Raw genomic sequence first — 18,806 nt, 5'->3', positions numbered from 1 at the left:
TATGTGGATATAACATGACTATAAAATAGTTTGGTAAAAAAATAGAAGGCTGACTCTATCAATTTCTTAAGAAGAATGCACACTGATGAGGCTGTAGTAAAAAATGTAGTCTCATACACCGATGACAGTAGGATAAATTCACCAACCTGTGAATAACCTTATTCATGCGTTTTGACCCAGTAATAACCTTTGAGGAATCTATTCTAAAGAAGGAATCTGAAACTTAACTATGTACAAGATGTTCATCAAACATCACTCATACTAAAAAAAAAAAAACAAAAAAAAACTTCATTATCAAAGGGGAAGTGATTAAGCGACAATAAAACTGTACAACTATGCATACTTATGCTTGGTTTTAAGATGAAAATTATATAGTATTCTCAAAGCTATATTAAAAATATCTGCAAAGAAAACAAACTAAATACCCCAAAATGTTAACAGTCTTTGCTTATAGATTATGGAACTGAATGATTTTTTTTCTATTTATAATTTTCTATTCTCTCCAAGTTTTCCACAATGAAAACTTGTTACTTATTCTGTAACAGAAAAAAAAGAAACTGCAAGAAATAATAAACAATTCAATTAACTAGTAGTAGTCAAAAAATTTGGACTTTTAGTCCTGGCTTTATGGATGTGAATGTCTGTGCTGAAGAATTACAGAAAGTAAACGACAGAACAGTTGTTAAGGCTTTCTTTCAGTTTTTCTAAAAAACCTGGAAAACTTTCCTCCCAAATATAGCCACCAGCATCAACAATTTATCTTTACCTCATTTCTCTAAATCAGGCACTACCGACATATTAGGCAAGAGAATTCTTTACCATGAGGGGGCTGTCCTGTGCACTGTAGGAGGTAGGGCAGCATCCCTGGCCTCTACCCACTAAATGCCAGAAGCATGCCCAACCCAGTCGGAATAATGAAAAATGTTTCAAGATACTGATAAATGTCCCTCAGGGGTGTGGGATGGGACAGCAGAGTCCTTCTACTTGAGAACCACTGCTCTAAATATACCAAATATGTTAACTACCAAGTGAAGAAAGAAGCAGAATTCTTTTGGATCACTACGGAGATATAAATTCTACCTAGGTTCAATCTTCTACAGAACATTCTACACATTTACCTCATATACAACAAAACACTTAAATTTTCCCATAAATTTACTATTTCCAGAATAGCAGAAAATAGAAACCCTTAGAAGAGATTAAAGAAAGTGTCCACAAAAAGTAACCATATGATGTCAAGCACACTTATACAAATTGGTAGGCAAAATATAATTTAATAAGACAGAAGGAAATTAATATTTTTAAAGTAACCTAGATTGCCACTTTGCATATCTAATCTCATTAATTTCTACTTACAATAGTAGAGCAGACTAGATATTTTGAAAGGTTCCTCTGCTAAAATATGACACCCCATAAATTATTTAAAAAAATAAAAAACCCTAATTGTTAACATTTCTAGAAAGTAAGGGGGCTCTCAAAGAATCCCCCCTTCCCAAAAGAAAAAAAAAGACCAAAAAAAAAAAAGAGTGAGCTGAAACCAGAAGAGTGGCCCATGTCATACAAAAAATTCAGTGTTGCTCAGAAGGCAAATACCAACAATAACTAAGACAAGATGAGAGGTAAACCTGAGATATCCCTGTTAAACCCAAGACCCTGGATGGAGAATTAAGTAGCTTCAAGGTGGTAGTATCCCTAGATCACAGAAGAATATACAAATCCTCTCAAGAGAAATGCATTTCTGGACTTCCCTGGTGGCGCACTGGTTGAGAGTCCGCCTGCTGATACAGGGGACACGGGTTCGTGCCCTGGTCCGGGAAGATGCCACATGCCACTGAGCGGCTAGGCCCGTGAGTCATGGCCACAGAGCCTGCGCGTCTGGAGCCTGTGCTCCGCAACGGGAGAGGCCACAACAGTGAGAGGCCCACGTACCGCAAAAAAAAAAAGAGAAATGCATTTCTAATTTATAAATTATGCTATCAGGATTTGAAAATATTAATTTCAATAAAAGATGAGATTATAATAAAAATCATCACACAACAAAAAAACAAATCACTGAGCTTGAGTCAGTAGAAACAAAAGCTTTATGCCACCTCTTCCCAAGACTTTAGCCATTGGATTTATCAAATACAAAGTAAATATAGCATGTAGGAAATGTTAAAACAAACAAAAGATGGAATAAAAATGAACAGGAAATTGTGTAATTATCAGAATAACAGTTAAATTTAAAAGTCAGAACTTTCAGAAATGAAAAATTATAAATGTGGAAATTAAAAATTCAACAAATTAGTTAAAGAGCAGATAAGACACACCAAAAGAGAGATTTGGTGAATTAGAAAACAGAAATAATAACCCAGAAGGCAGCACAGATACTTAAGGAGATGGAAAAAAGCAAGTGTTTTTAGAAAAGGAAACAAAACAGGGGTGGGGGTGGCTATTCTTGCTTTTGAGAGACAGAATTGAAAGAATGAAGGAGAGGCAATATTTGAAGAGCTAACAGCTGAGATTTTTTAAAATCCAATGAAAGTCATGCGTCTACAGATATAGGAAGCACAGCTTATCAAAATCAGGACAAATAAAATTCATACTTAGAAACATTTGGGTGAAACTTCAAAGATAAACAGAATATCTTAAAAGCACTCAGGGTCTTCCCTGGTGGCACAGTAGTTGAGAGTCCGCCTGCCGATGCAGGGGACACGGGTTCGTGCCCCGGTCCGGGAGGATCCCACATGCCGCAGAGCGGCTGGGCCCGTGAGCCATGGCCGCTGAGCCTGAGCGTCCGGAGCCTGTGCTCCGCAACGAGAGAGGCCACAACAGTGAGAAGCCCGCGTACCCCCCCCCCAAAAAAAAAAAAAAGGCACTCAGAAAGAAAAGACAAAAGAAACAAAATCTGACTAAAAGACTTTTCAATGGAAACCAGAAAATAGTGGAATATTATCCTTAAGTAGTTAAAAAAAAAGTTGTTAACTCAGCAAAAATATCTTTGAAGTCTAACATCAAAATGACATTTCCAGATAAACAAAAACCAGAGTCTACCCCCAGGAGATCTTCACTAAAGAAACATACAGTTGGCTCTCTGTGTCCCTGGGTTCTACATCCAGGAATTCAACCAACTGCAGATCAGAAACACTGGGGGAAAAAAATTCCAGAAAGTTCCAAAAAGCAAAGTTGGAATTTGCCATGTGCCCAGCAACTATTTACACAGTATTCACATTGTATTTACACCTATTTACATAGCATTTACACCTATTTACATAGCATTTACATTGTACTTATGACCATTTACATAGCGTTTACATTTTATTAGGTATTATAAGTAATTAGAGATGATTTAAAGTAAACAGGAGGATGTGTATAGGTCATATGCATCTTACATAAGGGACTTGAGCGTCATCAGATTTTGGTATCTGTGGGACATCCTGGAACCAATCCCCCAAGGATACTAGCGGATGACTGTATACACTTTAAGAAAAAAAATAACCCCAAGAAGGTCGTGTGATGCAAAGGGGTGAGCAAAAAAACTGGGAAACACATTGGCAAATCTAAACAAATAGCAGCTGATTTCAAAATATCCTATGTATGGTGGAGAGGAAGGGGCAAATTTAACATTTTACCAAAAATAGCACTTAAGTGAGAGTACTCTGTATTTTTAAAGACTTTGTATTATTAGGGGAAGGTTAAAATACTGATTAAGTCTAGAATGTTAGGATGGATAATAAAGTTTCAACGGTGACCATAAAATAACATAGAATTTACAGCTTCCTAACCAGTATAAAGAGGAAATCAAATCAAAACAACCAAAAACACTGTCTTTTTTTAAAAAAAAATTAAACATACACTTACCATAAGACCTAACAATTCCACTCCTAGGTATTTATCCAGGTGAAATGAAAACTTGTGTTCACCAAAAAATCTGTATATAAATAACTGTATGAAACAACTGGGTTGTTTCATATGTAACAAAAACTGGAAACAACCCAAGTGTCCCTCAAATGAGGAACGGGTAAACTCCCAAGCAATGAAATACTACTCAGCAATAAGGAGAAATAGACTACTAGAATATGGATTGGGTGGGCCAAAAAGTGCCTTCGGTTTTTTAAGTAAAAATAAAAGACACATTTTTCATTTTCACCAAGAACTTTATTGAACAACGTATTCACCCTTTTGTTCCACTACCTTCTGCCATTTTTCAGGCAACTTCGTAATTCCATCTTCCCAAAACTCTTTATCTTTTTGAGCAAAGAACTGTTCCAGGTGCCTTTTACAGTCTTCCAGGGAATTGAAATTTTTTCCATTAAGAGAATTTTGTAAAGACCGAAATAAATGGAAATCCGAAGGTGCAATGTCTGCTGAGTACGATGGATGAATCAGAACTTCACAGCCAGGGCTTCCCTGGTGGCGTAGTGGTTGAGAGTGCGCCTGCCGATGCAAGGGACACAGGTTCGTGCCCCGGGCCGGGAAGATCCCACATGCCGCGGAGTGGCTGGGCCCGTGAGCCATGGCCGCTGAGTCTGCGCATCCAGAGCCTGTGCTCCGCAACGGGAGAGGCCACAATAGTGAGAGGCCCGCGTACCGCAAAAATAAATAAATAAATAAATAAAAATTAAAAAAAGAACTTCCCAGCCAAGCTGTAACAGTTTTTGCCTGGTCATCAAAGAAACATGCAGTCTTGTGTTATCCTGATGAAAGATTACGCGTTTTCTGTTGACTAATTCTGGACCCTTTTTGTCGAGTGCCGCTTCAGTTGGTCTAACTGGGAGCAGTACTTGTTGGAATTAACCGTTTGGCTTTCCAGAAGGAGCTCGTAATAGTGGACTCCCTTCCAATCCCACCATATACACAAAGTCACCTTCTCTGGAATGAAGACCGGCCTCTGGTGTGGTTGGTGGTTCATTTCGCTTGCCCCACGATCTCTTCCATTCCACATTGTTGTAGAGTATCCAATTTTCATCACCAGTCACAATGTGTTTTAAAAAAGGAATGTTTCCATTACGTTTCAGTAGAAGATCGCATGCGGAAATATGGTCAAGAAGGTTTTTTTCACTTAACTTATGTGCAACCAAAACATCAAAGTGATTCACGTAACCAACCTGGTGCATATGATTTTCAACACTTGATGTGGATATTTTGAGTATGTCAGCCATCTCCTGCGTGGTATAACTTCAACTGTTCTCAATTATTGTTTTGATTTGATCACTATCAACTTCAACTGGTATACCTGGCCATGGAGCATTGTCCAATGGAGAAATCTCCAGCACGAACCTTTGCAAACCACTTTTGACACGTTCAATCAGTCACAGCACCTACTCCATACACTGCACAAATCTTTCTGTGTGTTTCAGCTGCACTTTTACCATTCTTGAAATAATAAAACATAATATACCGAAAATGCTGTTTTTCTTCCATTTTCAATATTAAAATGGCCAATTTTGATAAGTCTTTTTAAATGCATGCTGATATGACAGCTGCCACATACAATCTAACAAAATTGTGTCAAATGAAGTTAAAGACAACTAAGTGCCACTAGAGCCATCTTACAGAAAAAACGGAACAAACCTTTTGGCCCATCCAATAACAACTAACCTGAATTAATCTTAAAAGTATTATGCTGAGTGAAGAAGGTAATCTAAAAAGGTTATATACTGTATAAATGACATTCTCAGAAAGAAAAACTATAGTTGTTGGAGAATGGATCAGTAGAGGCCAGGGGTTAAGGAAAGACAAGGGTTAGAGAGTCTTGAGGGGTAACTGAACAGGTCCATTCCATGTTCTGATTGTGGTGGTAGTTACATGAATCTATACAGATATTAAGACTCCTAAAATTACACAACAAAAAAGTTGGTTTTAATGTATGTCAACTTAAGAGTCCATGTTACTATCTATAGAAACCACAATTTTTACACAAACTAAATTTTTTTCATCGGCAGACTACCTTCGCCATCTACCAAATTTGATCACTTAAATGAATGAAATCCTCAATCAAATCTGAATTACTCATTTATTTAGTTATTTTCAAGATATATTCCTGGAAGCTGCTGCCACTTCCCCTTTTCTGCTAAGCCAAGTTTAGCTATCATGTGAATCCAGTGTTTATAAAACACTTTACTGTAATGACATTAGTCATAACTATTGGATGAAGGTGTTAGGCAAGTAAACCACATCATTTTTACAGTGCCAATATTGAAGTACCACCCATTCTGGATCCTAAAATACACGTTTTAAGTCTCCAGTTTAGTACAAAAGAAATTTTTTTAATGACTCATTTAATAACAGCAGTATTGATATTTTGAAAGCATGTTTGTCACTTAATTGGTTTCAAGAAGTTCCAAAGTCATCTACTGGTGGAGCCCAACATGCTTCTGCAGTATAATTAAGTCATATGCAGATTCCCAGGAGTTTTAGTTTTAACGACCACCACCCAGGTATGACTGCAACCAGATGGTGTGACTCATTCCATATGTCCATCAGTATGCTACTCTTAACTACGCAGCAAACAATCTTCCAAATAGCCATTTGTCAACTCAAATTACAATGTGTGCTAGATGAATAAGTAAGAAAACTTATTTAGCTAGTTTTATTAATTGTTTTTCTCCTGCTGAGGGAAAAGCTGGTTAAAATATTTTACTAGGCTGTGGAGATTTAGGTGGTTGTTAATGTTGGCATAAAGTAATAAAGCTAATCTGGCATTTAAATCTATTCCAATCTTAGTTATTTAGTAAAAATATTATATACAATGTTTCATATTATAAAAATTATACATTAAGGGCTTCCCTGGTGGCACAGTGGTTGAGAGTCCGCCTGCCGATGCAGGGGGGTCCGGGAGGATCCCACGTGCCGCGGAGCGGCTAGGCCCGTGAGCCATGGCCGCTGAGCCTGCGCGTCTGGAGCCTGTGCTCCGCAACGGGAGAGGCCGCAGCAGTGAGAGGTCCGCGTACCGCAAAAAATTAAAAATTAAAAAATTAATAAATAAATTATACATTTAAAATCTACAACAAATGGAAGATGCCTTTAACAGGTTATCAAAAATCTACAGACTTTTGATACCAAGATATGTATTAGATAGTCCAGAATGTTAGTTTATCCAGAACACAACTTTAAAACACTGAAAATACACACACACACACACACACACACACACACACACACACACAGTGCAAACTATAATTGTTATTTTGGGTTTTTGTTTTTGAAAGCCAGAAACACTACACTCACTGTAAGGTCCTTGTAACATTTAGGGCAAGCACCTAAAAAATAACACCCAAGTAACAATTTAAACCTAATTAAGGTATTCTTGCTAAAAGTGGACAAAACCCAAGTTTTAGAGAGTTTACTACCTCTCTAAGCTCTACTGAAATGACACCAAAGGAATAAAAAAGCATTAACCCACAAAGAGAAGAACAGAGAACAAAGAAGGAACCCAAAGGCATACCAAAATCTAGAAAATTACCAGCAGTAACTGACTGTGCAGACTAAAGAAAGCCAAAACAGATGCTCCTGTAGAGGTGGGAGAAGCCAACTAAAGATGATTCCCACCACAGAACCCCTGGAAGATTCATGAAAGGAATCAAGCCACAAGTTGGGGGATTTACATAGGGTCAAAAATAGATTCCCAGTTTCCCTACTTCCATAAGACTACCCCTAAGAAGTCCTAGGCAGAAGTCTGAAGGAAAATCTGATCTGGAGAGGCTATTCCAAATAGGCTCTGGACTCAGGCACAGCTGAGGATCGCTACTGGGTACTATGCTAAGAAATGGAAGCCAACGGGACAGGCCACGACGGCGAGAGGCCCGAGTACCGCAAAAAAAAAAAAAAAAAAAAAAATTCACTATAGGTTCAGAATAGTAGGGATAAAAAGATCATACATACTCTCAAAGAGGGAGTGGAAAATAGGGCACAAAGAATGAGTAATAAGAATAGAAACAAACTTCTCAATAGCAGTACTGAAGGATTAAAGACAATTAAGCGGGACTTCCCTGGTAAGAGCAGTGGTTAAGAATCCACCTGCTGATGCAGGGGACACAGGTTCGAGCCCTGGTCCGGGAAGATCCCACATGCCGCGGAGCAACTAAGCCCGTGAGCCTCAACTACTGAGCCTGCGTGCTAGAGCCCATGCTCCACAACAAGAGAAACCACTACAATGAGAAGCCTGCACACCGCAACAAAGACCCAACGCAGCCAAAAATTAATTAATTAATTAAAGACAATTAAGCGATGCCTTAAAAATTCCAAGGGTAAAGTATTTTCACCTTTGTGAATGTGAGGGCAGAATAAAACACTTTCAGCCATGTAGCTCTCAAAAATGCTCTCCCATTAACCTTGAATCAGGAGGCTAATGGAAATGCGGGGGTCCTGGAAAAAGAGGTTGCAACACAGGTTAGGCATGACGGGAATTTCCACAATGAAGGCAGGAGAAAAGTCCCAGGATGACAGCTGCGGAGCAGGCCTAGAGAGCAGCATTTCCAGACCAGAGGCTGACAGAAGTACCCAGGAAAAAAAGAAGAAGTACCTGACATATCTGGTCATATTGAAAACAGTTATATACCTCAGCCAGAGATAATTTATCTGGGGATATAATAATGATACACACATGGAAAACAATGCAAAGGAAGTAACCTAGACAATTACAAACTTCAGGGGGAAAAGGTTGTACAAGAAAGAAAATGTAGTAGTAATATACTGTATGACTTAGCTGAGAACAGTATGTATATAATGCAATAGGGTAAATACTAAATAGTGATTTAACCAAAAATTGTGATGTTATATTGAAGGAGTAGAAGCAGAGTACAGGTGGAGAGTGAGAGGAGTGTTAAGAGGGCCAAAGCCTTATCTTCCCTCTTGTACAGTAGAGAAGTCAATAGATAAAAGCAAAAATTGAAAAATTAAAAAAATAGCTGTAAGCATGCTAGCCAGAAATACTAAGGTAAGTAAAGAGAAAAAGAACCGACTGTCTATGGTAATCAGAAACAGAGAAAGGGAAGAGACGACTGCTGCTGCTCGTTATAAGTCTTGGCCTTTTTAAAACTATGTGCATATATTCTTCCGATAAAAATTAAAATTCAATTAAAAACTAAACATAAAAAAGAATGGAAAATAAATGGTTCTTTCCCTTCAAAATCAAATTTAACTGACATATATGTAGGCTGGTTTCTTTGATGAAAAAACATTCCTAGAAAACATGAGGAATTCTTAAAATTTTAAATCCCTCCTATTTCAAAAATGCCAAGTCTCTTTACTAGACACTAGCAATCTTTTTATAGAAGTACCTACTGAGCACAACTGTTCCAAGTTAGAGCCACCAAGATTCACAGAGTAAGAGATAAAGATTAGAAGAGAGAAATGAGGAAGTTTTCACATCTTCCCACATTATTAGTTCTGCTGATTTTCATACTTCTCCCATCAAAGATCTTGCAAAATTTAACCAAAAAGTGGGGGAAGAAAAGAATTTTTAGAATCTGACACTACAAGGAAAATTCCTCTTCCTTTTCTAAACATGTATGTTTCTCTGTAACTTCCATACCTGGTCTTGTATCTCCCCCTACAGAATAAACCTATTACCTCTTCCACATAAATGCCTTAATTTACCCAAAGACAGTGACTAAGTGAACAGCTCCCCACCCTCACTCTCTAGTTTTTTCTTCTTTAAGCTAATAACACTTCTGGTCCCTGCAAATATTCCTCTCATACAGAATTTCAAATCTCCTTATCCTAATCAACTGCCTTACACCATGCTCCAGTTTGTTAATTCATCTCTTAAAATAAGCAACTAGAATAAAAGCAAAGTGTTAACTATGACTTCCCTCCCTCTAAAAAGCAGTTATGGTACCAATCAAAAAGAGACCATGTCTTACTCAGGAGTCTTTGGAAAAATATGTTCTAACTTAAAAACAAACAAAAACTCACTCCCCATACATAGAACAATTCAAATAAGGTTCCTATCCCTCCTATAAGTTAATAAATTTCATTCTCATCATGTCCAATCAGGTGTCTTTAGGGCAACAGCTCTAATGTGTGAGGCTGTAAAGGATGTCACAAGGAACCTATTAACGAAGTACCCAAAGTTATGAATGATTTACTTTTTTAATATACATTAGAAGAACCAAAGGTTTATATTCCTAGATAATCATCGATTTGACCATGTGGATTGGGAAATGCATTACTGAGTGGAGGAAAAAACAGGAAGGGTAATGGCACCTAGTCCTGAATATCTCCACAGAAGCTTCTCAAGAATGTAAGCATTATGCATGTTGCATAGAGAAGACTGAAAATTGTCAGTCTGAGGATTTGCTTATTTTCCAAAGAGTGTACTGAAGTTAGATACAGAGCTTTCTAAAGAGGCAATAAATTTTAAATTGAGGTCCAGAGATAAGCAAGTTCCTTAAAAGAATGTTTTAATTCTTTTTATTTGTAATCCAACTCACAAAATTTTAATATAGATTTAATCTAGATAAATTGTACAACCAATACTTTGAAACTGACTAAAGGTCAAAGTGTTTACAATCACACTGATCCAAATTCACAGACAAATGAGAGAAGAACAGATACGAACTTGATATAAAAATGCCTTGGTAGCAAGTTATAAATGCCTTGGTACCTATGTGCCAAACTCAAAAAAATCAGTATCAGAACCAGTCAGCACCATATCCCATTACACTCACAATATACAACAACAGTTTCTAAATAAGTCAATGAACAGACATTTGAAGCTAACTAAAACTATTTAAAGAAAAGCATGACATAACTATAAAACAAAAATGTGTGATACATCCATAAACTACCTGTCCTGCCTCTTAAAATCCAATGAAGTAAATCTACCATTTAAATCCCTCAAATATAGAATTCACAACAATTTACAGCAAGCATTAAGAGTGTAAGCTACATTTTACAATTTAAAGTTGTGGAGGGTAACAGTACTTTCCTTATATGATTGTTACTAGAATAATGCCTGACACAGAGTGAGCAGTCAGTAATTCTAAATAGTAGTTATTATTATCTTATTTTTCATTTCTTTAATTTTTGTTTCCCCAACACATGTACTAGTGCCTGGACTTAATGAATATTTGTTTAAAAAGGGGGAAAAAAAGGAAAAAAAAACTCTGCCCTTTACAATTGAAAAAGTTATCAGTTTTCCCACTCACACTAAATTGAAGTTGTACTACACTGTCAAAATATCTCACTGAATGTAGCCATGTTAGAGTACTAAAAAAAGTGAAAAGGGAATTAAGGATATAAATCACCGCCAACTGTGAGCTCATGTGGTACTGAATATTATAAACAGAGTTCCAAAAGGGTATTTGATTGCAATCCACTCAAATGTTAATGAGTGTATAAAAACAAATGCCTCTTTTCATCTGTCCAACTTTAAAGTCAAAATTCTTATAAGATTCACCAAAAGACTCAAAATGCACACAAAATTAATAGAGTATAAGTTACTATCTGTCTACATTTATCCTCCTGTGAAATTCCAAGTTTAAATGCACTGTTCACATAAAAGGGCTGGTATTAAGTGGGACACGGTGTTTCTCAAATGTTATTTTTTATTTTTATCTAAACTCTCTCTGAAAAGTTTATGAATCATTTTTAAAGGCTAAAACAACTCTCATATTATTTACTGATTACACAAATGCTAAAACTCTCCACAAAATAAATAATTTGGTCTAAAGCTAGTCTTTAACTGTAAGTTCTTTAACATGAAGGTAATATTTTATGTTGGCTGTAATAGAATGCCATTCATAATTCTAAATATTTCTGTAGACAGAAGCAGAAAGAGTGACAAATCAATCTGTTAGAACAACCCCATTCTACCTCAGTGACAGTTTAATACATCTATCTCAAGTCTATTTTAAAGTTTCACAATCGGAATTCAGTTACATATTCTAAATAAGCATCATACAAGCACAGAGTGCAGTCATCTGAAAGAAAAAACAGGAAATAAAAGATCAGCTCTGGGCTTCCCTGGTGGCGCAGGGGTTGAGGGTCCGCCTGCCGATGCAGGGGACACGGGTTCGTGCTCCGGTCCGGGAAGATCCCACATGCCGCGGAGCGGCTGGGCCCGTGAGCCGTGGCCGCTGGGCCTGCGCATCCGGAGCCTGTGCTCCGCGGCGGGAGAGGCCACAGAAGTGAGAGGCCCGCTTACCGCAAAAAAAAAAGAAAAAAAAGATCAGCTCTGAGTCTAGTAATATTAACAATAAGATACTTGTTCGATTTATTTAAACAAAGATACTGCTAAATATATGATAAAAGGCATGTGACTATCCCAAAATTTTAAATTCATGATAGTAGATACCCTTTACTGTGTATCAGCATTTTTTAGGCACATCAAGGTTTCTGACCAGCAGCTAATATGACTCAGTTCATATATGTACATCCACTGCTTAGCCCCATACTCAAAAATAATATATGTTAAATAAATATTCAATGAATTGTACCATTTAATCCTCAGAACAACCTTAAGCTATATACTACCATCTTTTATCACAAATAAAGAAACTGAGGCTGAGGGGATGGGTCCAGGCCAACCTACACATAGTGGCCTTAATACTTTGCCCTAAGTCACAAAGGTAGTGGCAGTGTCAAAATCTGACTTCAAAATTCATATTCTTTCAATTATACCATGGCATCTAAATAGCAAAGACATTATTATTAAACTCAATAGTTATATTATTCTTATTTTCCTATATTATTGCTTTCCAAAGAAAAAAATCCTCAGGAATTACTGTCCTTTCAATATTTCTGCAGCAGACATTTGATTCAGGATCCATTCTTTCCTTCACAAGGATCCCAGATTTCTGAGTTGGGAACCCTATCTTGGAAATCCTTGTTGTTCCAATAACGTCATGATAGAACGCATCCAATGAGGGCACTGGTTCTACTTAGCCATATGACCTAAGCTAATCCAGACTGAATCACAACTTCTGGAAAAGTTGTAACAATGATATAAATTAAGGCACTATGTAGCCCCAGGAGCTGGGAGCAGCCATCTTTGGATGAGGGAAATCGAGGCAACATCATTAACCACTGGATAAAGTCTTATTTAAAAACACACAATTCCCCTCATATTTTCAAAGATTTTTTGATGTGGACCACTTTTTAAAGTCTTTATTGAATTTGTTACAATATTGCTTCCGCTTTATGTTTTGGTTTTTTGGTGTGGAGGCATGTGGGATCTTAGCTCCCTGAGCAGCGATCGAACCTGCACCCCCTACACCGGAAGGCGAAGTCTTAACCACTGGACGGCCAGGGAAGTCCCTCCGCTCATATTTTTAAACCAACTTGAGTCAGGTTTTGAGTTACATCTAAAGAATCCAAACTGATAGATTTTTTTATAAAGCTGCTTCTCATTTCAGCATCCTTCACATATTGTTCCCTACTCATGGAATATCCTGTCCCCCTTGTTAATAATGCCCCTCATATATTGGGGAGCTTTTGATATTATATATCCCAGGCATCATGTGAGATGTCAAACATACACTACCTCTAATATTGAAAACTAATCTACATCCCAAATGTATAAGGTAAACCTTATCCTCACCTTCTCATAGATGAGAAACTTCAAACTCAAAGAGACTGACATTCTCAGTACCACACAGTAAGTGGAGCCAGGATTCAAAACCAGGTTTATCTAGCTCATAAGTATTTGTTCTTTCAACTACATGAAGCCACCTGCCATGTGGATCTTGTCTTTAAAGGTCTTTGCTCAGGCATCAAATCTTCTGTGAAGCTTTCCCTATTCATTTACGTATTTCAGGGATAGCTCAAAGCTATGAAACATTACAGTGTATCATAACTATGTTTACATACTTAGCATGCAAGCTCCTTAAGGATAGTGGGATCGAAGTAGGACCAGTGCCTCCCACAGTACATGACACAAGCCAAGTGAGCAATAAATATTTGCAGAATCACCCCTAAACAGAGATATGGAGTCCTATCTGTTACAGATTAAATTCCAATAAAATAAACAATTGTCATGTATAATGAGATATCCTTTCATATATAATGTTTCGGAAATGTGACCTCTAGGAAGAAATTTGTAAATATTTTTCATATTACACATTTGCTGCAACAAAGTAAATTTATACTTGCAAATGGCTACACAAAAATGTCAGAAATCCAGAAGAGTAAATATATACATACTTTCCAAACTAAATACTTGAAATGTATCAAAGGGACCTTGTGTTTAGTAAAAACACTGGCATACTTATTATGCACATAATGCAAGTATACTCAAAACAAATTGGACTACTGGCTTCATTTTAAAACCAAAAGTTGCCCACAAACTAAGTCTTTATTTGTAAATGAAAAGAATGAACCAGACTATCTCCTAAATACTACCTAGCTCTAGGATTGTGTTGTACTTCAATAACAACACTATCAACTTCTCAGAGTGCTTTCTTGACTCTACAATCTAAAACTAACCTCTCCGGCTTCCCTGGTGGCACAGTGGTTAAGAATCCGCCTGCCAATGCAGGAGACACAGGTTCAAGCCCTGGTCTGGGAAGATACTGAGCCCTCTGGCCACAACTACTGAAGCCCGCACGCCTAGAGCCCATGCTCTGCAACAAGAGAAGCCACCGCAATGAGAAGCCCATGAGTTGCAACCAAGAGTAGACCCCGCTCGCCGCAACTAAAGAAAGACCGCGCGCAGCAACAAAGACCCAACGCAGCCAGAAATAAATTTTAAATATATATATATAAATAAAAGTGACCTCTCAGAGAAGGTCTCTCCTATCATACTATTTTAGTGCATACTTGCCCGACATTTTTCTCATTTGATTACTTATTATGTGTTCCCATCTCCTCCACTAGAATGTAAGCACCAAGAGAACAAGGATTTTGCTCTAATCATCAGCACAGTCCAAGGCTTTACAAAGAACCTAGTAGGCACCCAATAAATGTTTGTTGAAGAAATAATAGTCATGGAAGAGTAATAATGCTTCTTTGCCCAACTTAAGAAGAAAACAAAACAAATCATACTCTACTAGGCATACCTTGCATTTTCCAAGAATGAGTTTTCTCATATACCCATTGCCTCAGTATTACTCTTACAAAGTTTTTTGGGGGAGAAGTGGGGTACCAAACTACTTTATTTCAAAGAGTGGTACAAGTGAAAGAACTTAAGTAGATATTTGGTAGACCAAAGGTTTTACGAACATTTAGTAACTACCACTTCGTCAATAACTTAGTGAATACAAAATAATTTAGCATATAAAAGCAACTTATTCAGTTCCAAAATCATCCGCAAACTCTCCAAAAGAAACCTTCAATCACAGCAACAAAAGTCTTATGAAAACGCTGCTTAATGGAGCAAAGAGGAAGAAATACAAACCATCCCAGTAATTCAAGACAGTGGTCTCCCTTTTTCTGAAACAACGCTGTCTTTCCATCTCTCCTCATTTCTGTACACAGCCAGGACACTTAGCTATTGACAGAGAAATCTTACAGATACCACCACCCTATTTACAATGACACAGCTCCGAGTCAATTCCTTATTTCCGCTAAAACTTCCCCCAAACTCCTCAAGACTCTCTTTGGACCATAGAGCTAAAGCCCCGCAGCCTCACATCTGCTTTCTCTGCCTCCCTCTCCCGCAATTAATCTTCTCTAACTTTTCCCTTGGGAATCACATCTCTGCCATCACGACATTTTAATCCCGCTACTATTCCTAAGTGCCGGCTTCCTCCCACTGACCTAGGTACTCTCGACCCGAGGAAAAAAAGCCCAAGCTAAGCGTCCCTGCTCTCTCCCACCCCAGCTTCTCCCCCACCCCCCAACGGCGCCCGGCAGGTGTATTGCTCGGGACCGCCGCGCCCCGGAGGAGAGGCGGGGCACACAAAGGACCCGCACGGCCGTCCCCAGCCTCCTCCCGTCTTTCCCCTGCAGTCCTGTCGGGTCAGCGCCCGGGAGAGCCGAGACCCGAGGGAGGCGGCGCCGGCTCCGCGAGGACCAGAGATGCTCACGCCGGGCGCCCCCTCCGGACCCCAACCCCGCCCACGCCCCACCCACAAAGGCTGCCCCGGGCCTGGACCCTCGCCCGGCGAAATCGAAAGCGCATCCCCAGCCCGGCGGCCCGGGCCCAGCGCATCCCGGCCCCTGGCCTCGACCGCCCCGCCCCGCGAGCCCGCGCCCCAACCGCCGCCGCCGGCCGGACCCCCACAGGACCCCCCACCCAGCCGCCCGCTCCCCACGCCCGGGGAAGGGCCCCCCGCCCGCCCGGCGGCCCCGCACTCACAGGCTGCCGGAACAGGAGGTACAGACGAAGGAGCCGACCGTCATGTTCACGTAGGTGGGGCCGCGCTGGTCGCAGTCGAAGCACTTTCGGTTGTGCGGGAGGCCGGTCATGTCCCGCAGCATCTTCAGGTGCTTCTCCTCCTGCTTCCGCTTCGCGCTGGCCGCCATGGCTGCGGCGCCGAGAGAGGAGGCCGGCAGGGCCGGGAGCCGGGCGGCGCTGCGCCGGGGACCCGCGGTCCCACCGGCCGCCCTGGCCGCGGCCGCCGCCCTCCGTCAGCGCGCGCCGCCCGCGCCGGACCCGGCCGCCGCGGCGGGACTCGACTGGGCTGGGCGCGGCGCGGACGCTGCGGAGCGCGGGCTGACGGGCCACACCAGCCGGCCCACCTGGGACAACCGCCACCGCCACCACCGCCGCCGCCGCCTCCGCCACCTTCCCGACTTCTCCTGAGGGGAAAAGACGAGGAAGGAGGACGGCAAGAGGAAGCCCGCCCCGGGCGGCCGGAGGCCAAGTGTCGGCCGGCGCCTTCTGCTGGCCAGGAGGAGTTACTGCGGCCACGCTTACAGGGCTAAGCGCATTACTTGGGTTACCTTCCCCCGCTGCCTAAAGCTCTCCAAGGGCTGCCCACTGCTTTGGGGATAATTCCAAGTTCCTCACCGTGTGCCCTAAACAGCGCTCCATCATCTAGCCCAGGCTGCCTCTCTCACTTCATCCTGGGTTATTCAGCCACAATGGATTTCCATTTGTATCCGAACACAGCAAGCTCCCTCCTGACTCAGGACCCTTGCCCTTGCTGTTCTCTCTATAGCGGGGTTTCTCAACCATGCCACTGTTGACGTTTTGGACTAGTTAATTTTTTGGTGTGGAGGCTATCCTGTGCGATGTTAGGATATTGAGCATCATCCCTGGCCTTTATCCACTAGATGCCAGAACGACCTCCCCACCCTTCCCACAGCTGTGGCAACCAAAATTCCCCGGACATTGCTGTATGTGGAGCGATGATAGAGGGAAGTGAAATCAACGGGACTGCGGACCATTGCTACACGTGAAAGACCACGGCATCCATGCATCCATGCAGCCTGGAAAGTGCAGTATTTCCATGTGAATATTTCCACGTTCCTGGAAAGTCACTTTCCATGAAATGGCTGTGTTTTATTGTCTTCAAGGTTCTAGCTGTTTAAAATCCTACTCCTTTAGTGTTTATTATGTTTTATCTGGGATCTCTCTTTAGGCTCCAAAAACAGCCTACACCCCAGTGTCTTCTTCACTACTCCACCCTCTGCCCCTCCCAGAGCTGGAGGCTAGGTGCTCAGTATTTATGGAATGAATGCATTAAGTACCTCATTTAATCTTAACAAGATCTCTTGTTAAGGTAAGCATTATTGTTCTTTCCATTTTACAAATCTGGAAGCCGAAGCTCTGGAGGATTAAGTAATTTACCCTAGGATACATGTGGGTTGGCCCAGATAGTCAGACTGTCGGACTCAAATCTCTTAATCACTCCAAAAATCCACAACCAGCAGGACGTTAAAAATCATCCCTGCCCCTCATTTTCCAAAAGAATACAGGGAGACCCAGTGAGTCCAAAGTCATTCAGCCAGTGAATGACTGAAAGTAAGATTAGAATCCAGGTTTCCTAATTGCCAAGGCCAGCCTCCAGATCTCCCATGAAAGTGACTGGATAAATCAACCGAATGAGACTTCATATTAATATAATACTGAGAAATGGAATATTGCCTGCCATATCAGTAAACAAAGAATGTCACTGTCATCAGTGATTGCAGCCACAGCCGATGGTGGGCTGGTGACCCCTGAGGAAACTCAGGAAGGAAAGAATACCTGCCATCTAGCAGCCATCAGACGGCAGCCACTCCCTGCGGTGAGCCCTGAGGGAACTCAGGATGTGACAACATGGGATGTCGGCCCCAGATAGCTGAGGTGCCTATCAAAGGAATGATTTCAGTGAGCCCAGACTCTTGCATCTTCTCATACATAGAAAAGCGCTAAATTCCTTAACTTGAGATGTCTGGTTTTCTTTAACAATAATCTTTTGATGTTCTGACTACCTGCCCTTTGTTGCAAAACTCCTATATAACCTGGTTTCCCCCCTCACCTCACCTCCTTGGAGCAGTTCTCTCAGGGTTACTTGAGATGCTGCCTCCCGGGCTTGAAGTCCTAAAAATTCCCGCTGAATAAAACATAACTCAGTTTTAGGTTGTGAATTTTTTTTTCAGTCAACAATACTATTAAAAATAATCTTTTTTTTTTTTTTTTTTTTTTTTGCGGTACGCGGGCCTCTCACAGTTGTGGCCTCTCCCGTTGCGGAGCACAGGCTCCAGACGCGCAGGCTCAGCGGCCATGGCTCACGGGCCCAGCCGCTCCGCGGCATGTGGGATCTTCCCGGACCGGGGCACGAACCCACGTCACCTGCATCGGCAGGCGGACTCTCAACCACTGCACCGCCAGAGAAGCCCAATAATAATCTTTTTAATATTAAAAGAAAGGGATCAACAGATTTTGGATTGGCCAATGGATTTTTTAAATTTATTTGTTTTTTGAACTTATTTATTTTATGTATTTATTTTTT

General features: G+C 40.6%; 1 protein-coding gene across 12 annotated transcripts in view; it reads right to left on the bottom strand.

The window, feature by feature from the left end:
• The window catches only part of AGFG1 (ArfGAP with FG repeats 1), a 78,428-nt gene extending 61,813 nt beyond the window's left edge, over window positions 1-16,615 (bottom strand). For 3 of the 12 annotated variants that reach the window (XM_033426160.2, XM_033426171.2, XM_033426206.2), the window contains exon 1: window positions 16,223-16,577. In XM_033426160.2, coding sequence (XP_033282051.1) covers window positions 16,223-16,389 — 167 coding nt within the window. In that variant the 5' untranslated portion in view covers window positions 16,390-16,577. Of the gene's footprint in view, window positions 1-15,319; window positions 15,675-16,222 lie in introns of those variants that run through there. The other 9 variants (XM_012532276.3, XM_033426201.2, XM_004262621.4 and 6 more) reach the window with 7 other exon arrangements.
• Window positions 16,616-18,806: the final 2,191 nt, after the last annotated feature.

Source organism: Orcinus orca, chromosome 7, assembly GCF_937001465.1.
Source record: "Orcinus orca chromosome 7, mOrcOrc1.1, whole genome shotgun sequence".
In the NCBI taxonomy this organism is placed as follows: domain Eukaryota; kingdom Metazoa; phylum Chordata; class Mammalia; order Artiodactyla; family Delphinidae; genus Orcinus; species Orcinus orca.
The sequence above is the reverse complement of the archived record's forward strand: the minus strand, read 5'-3'. Positions and strand labels throughout refer to the sequence as shown.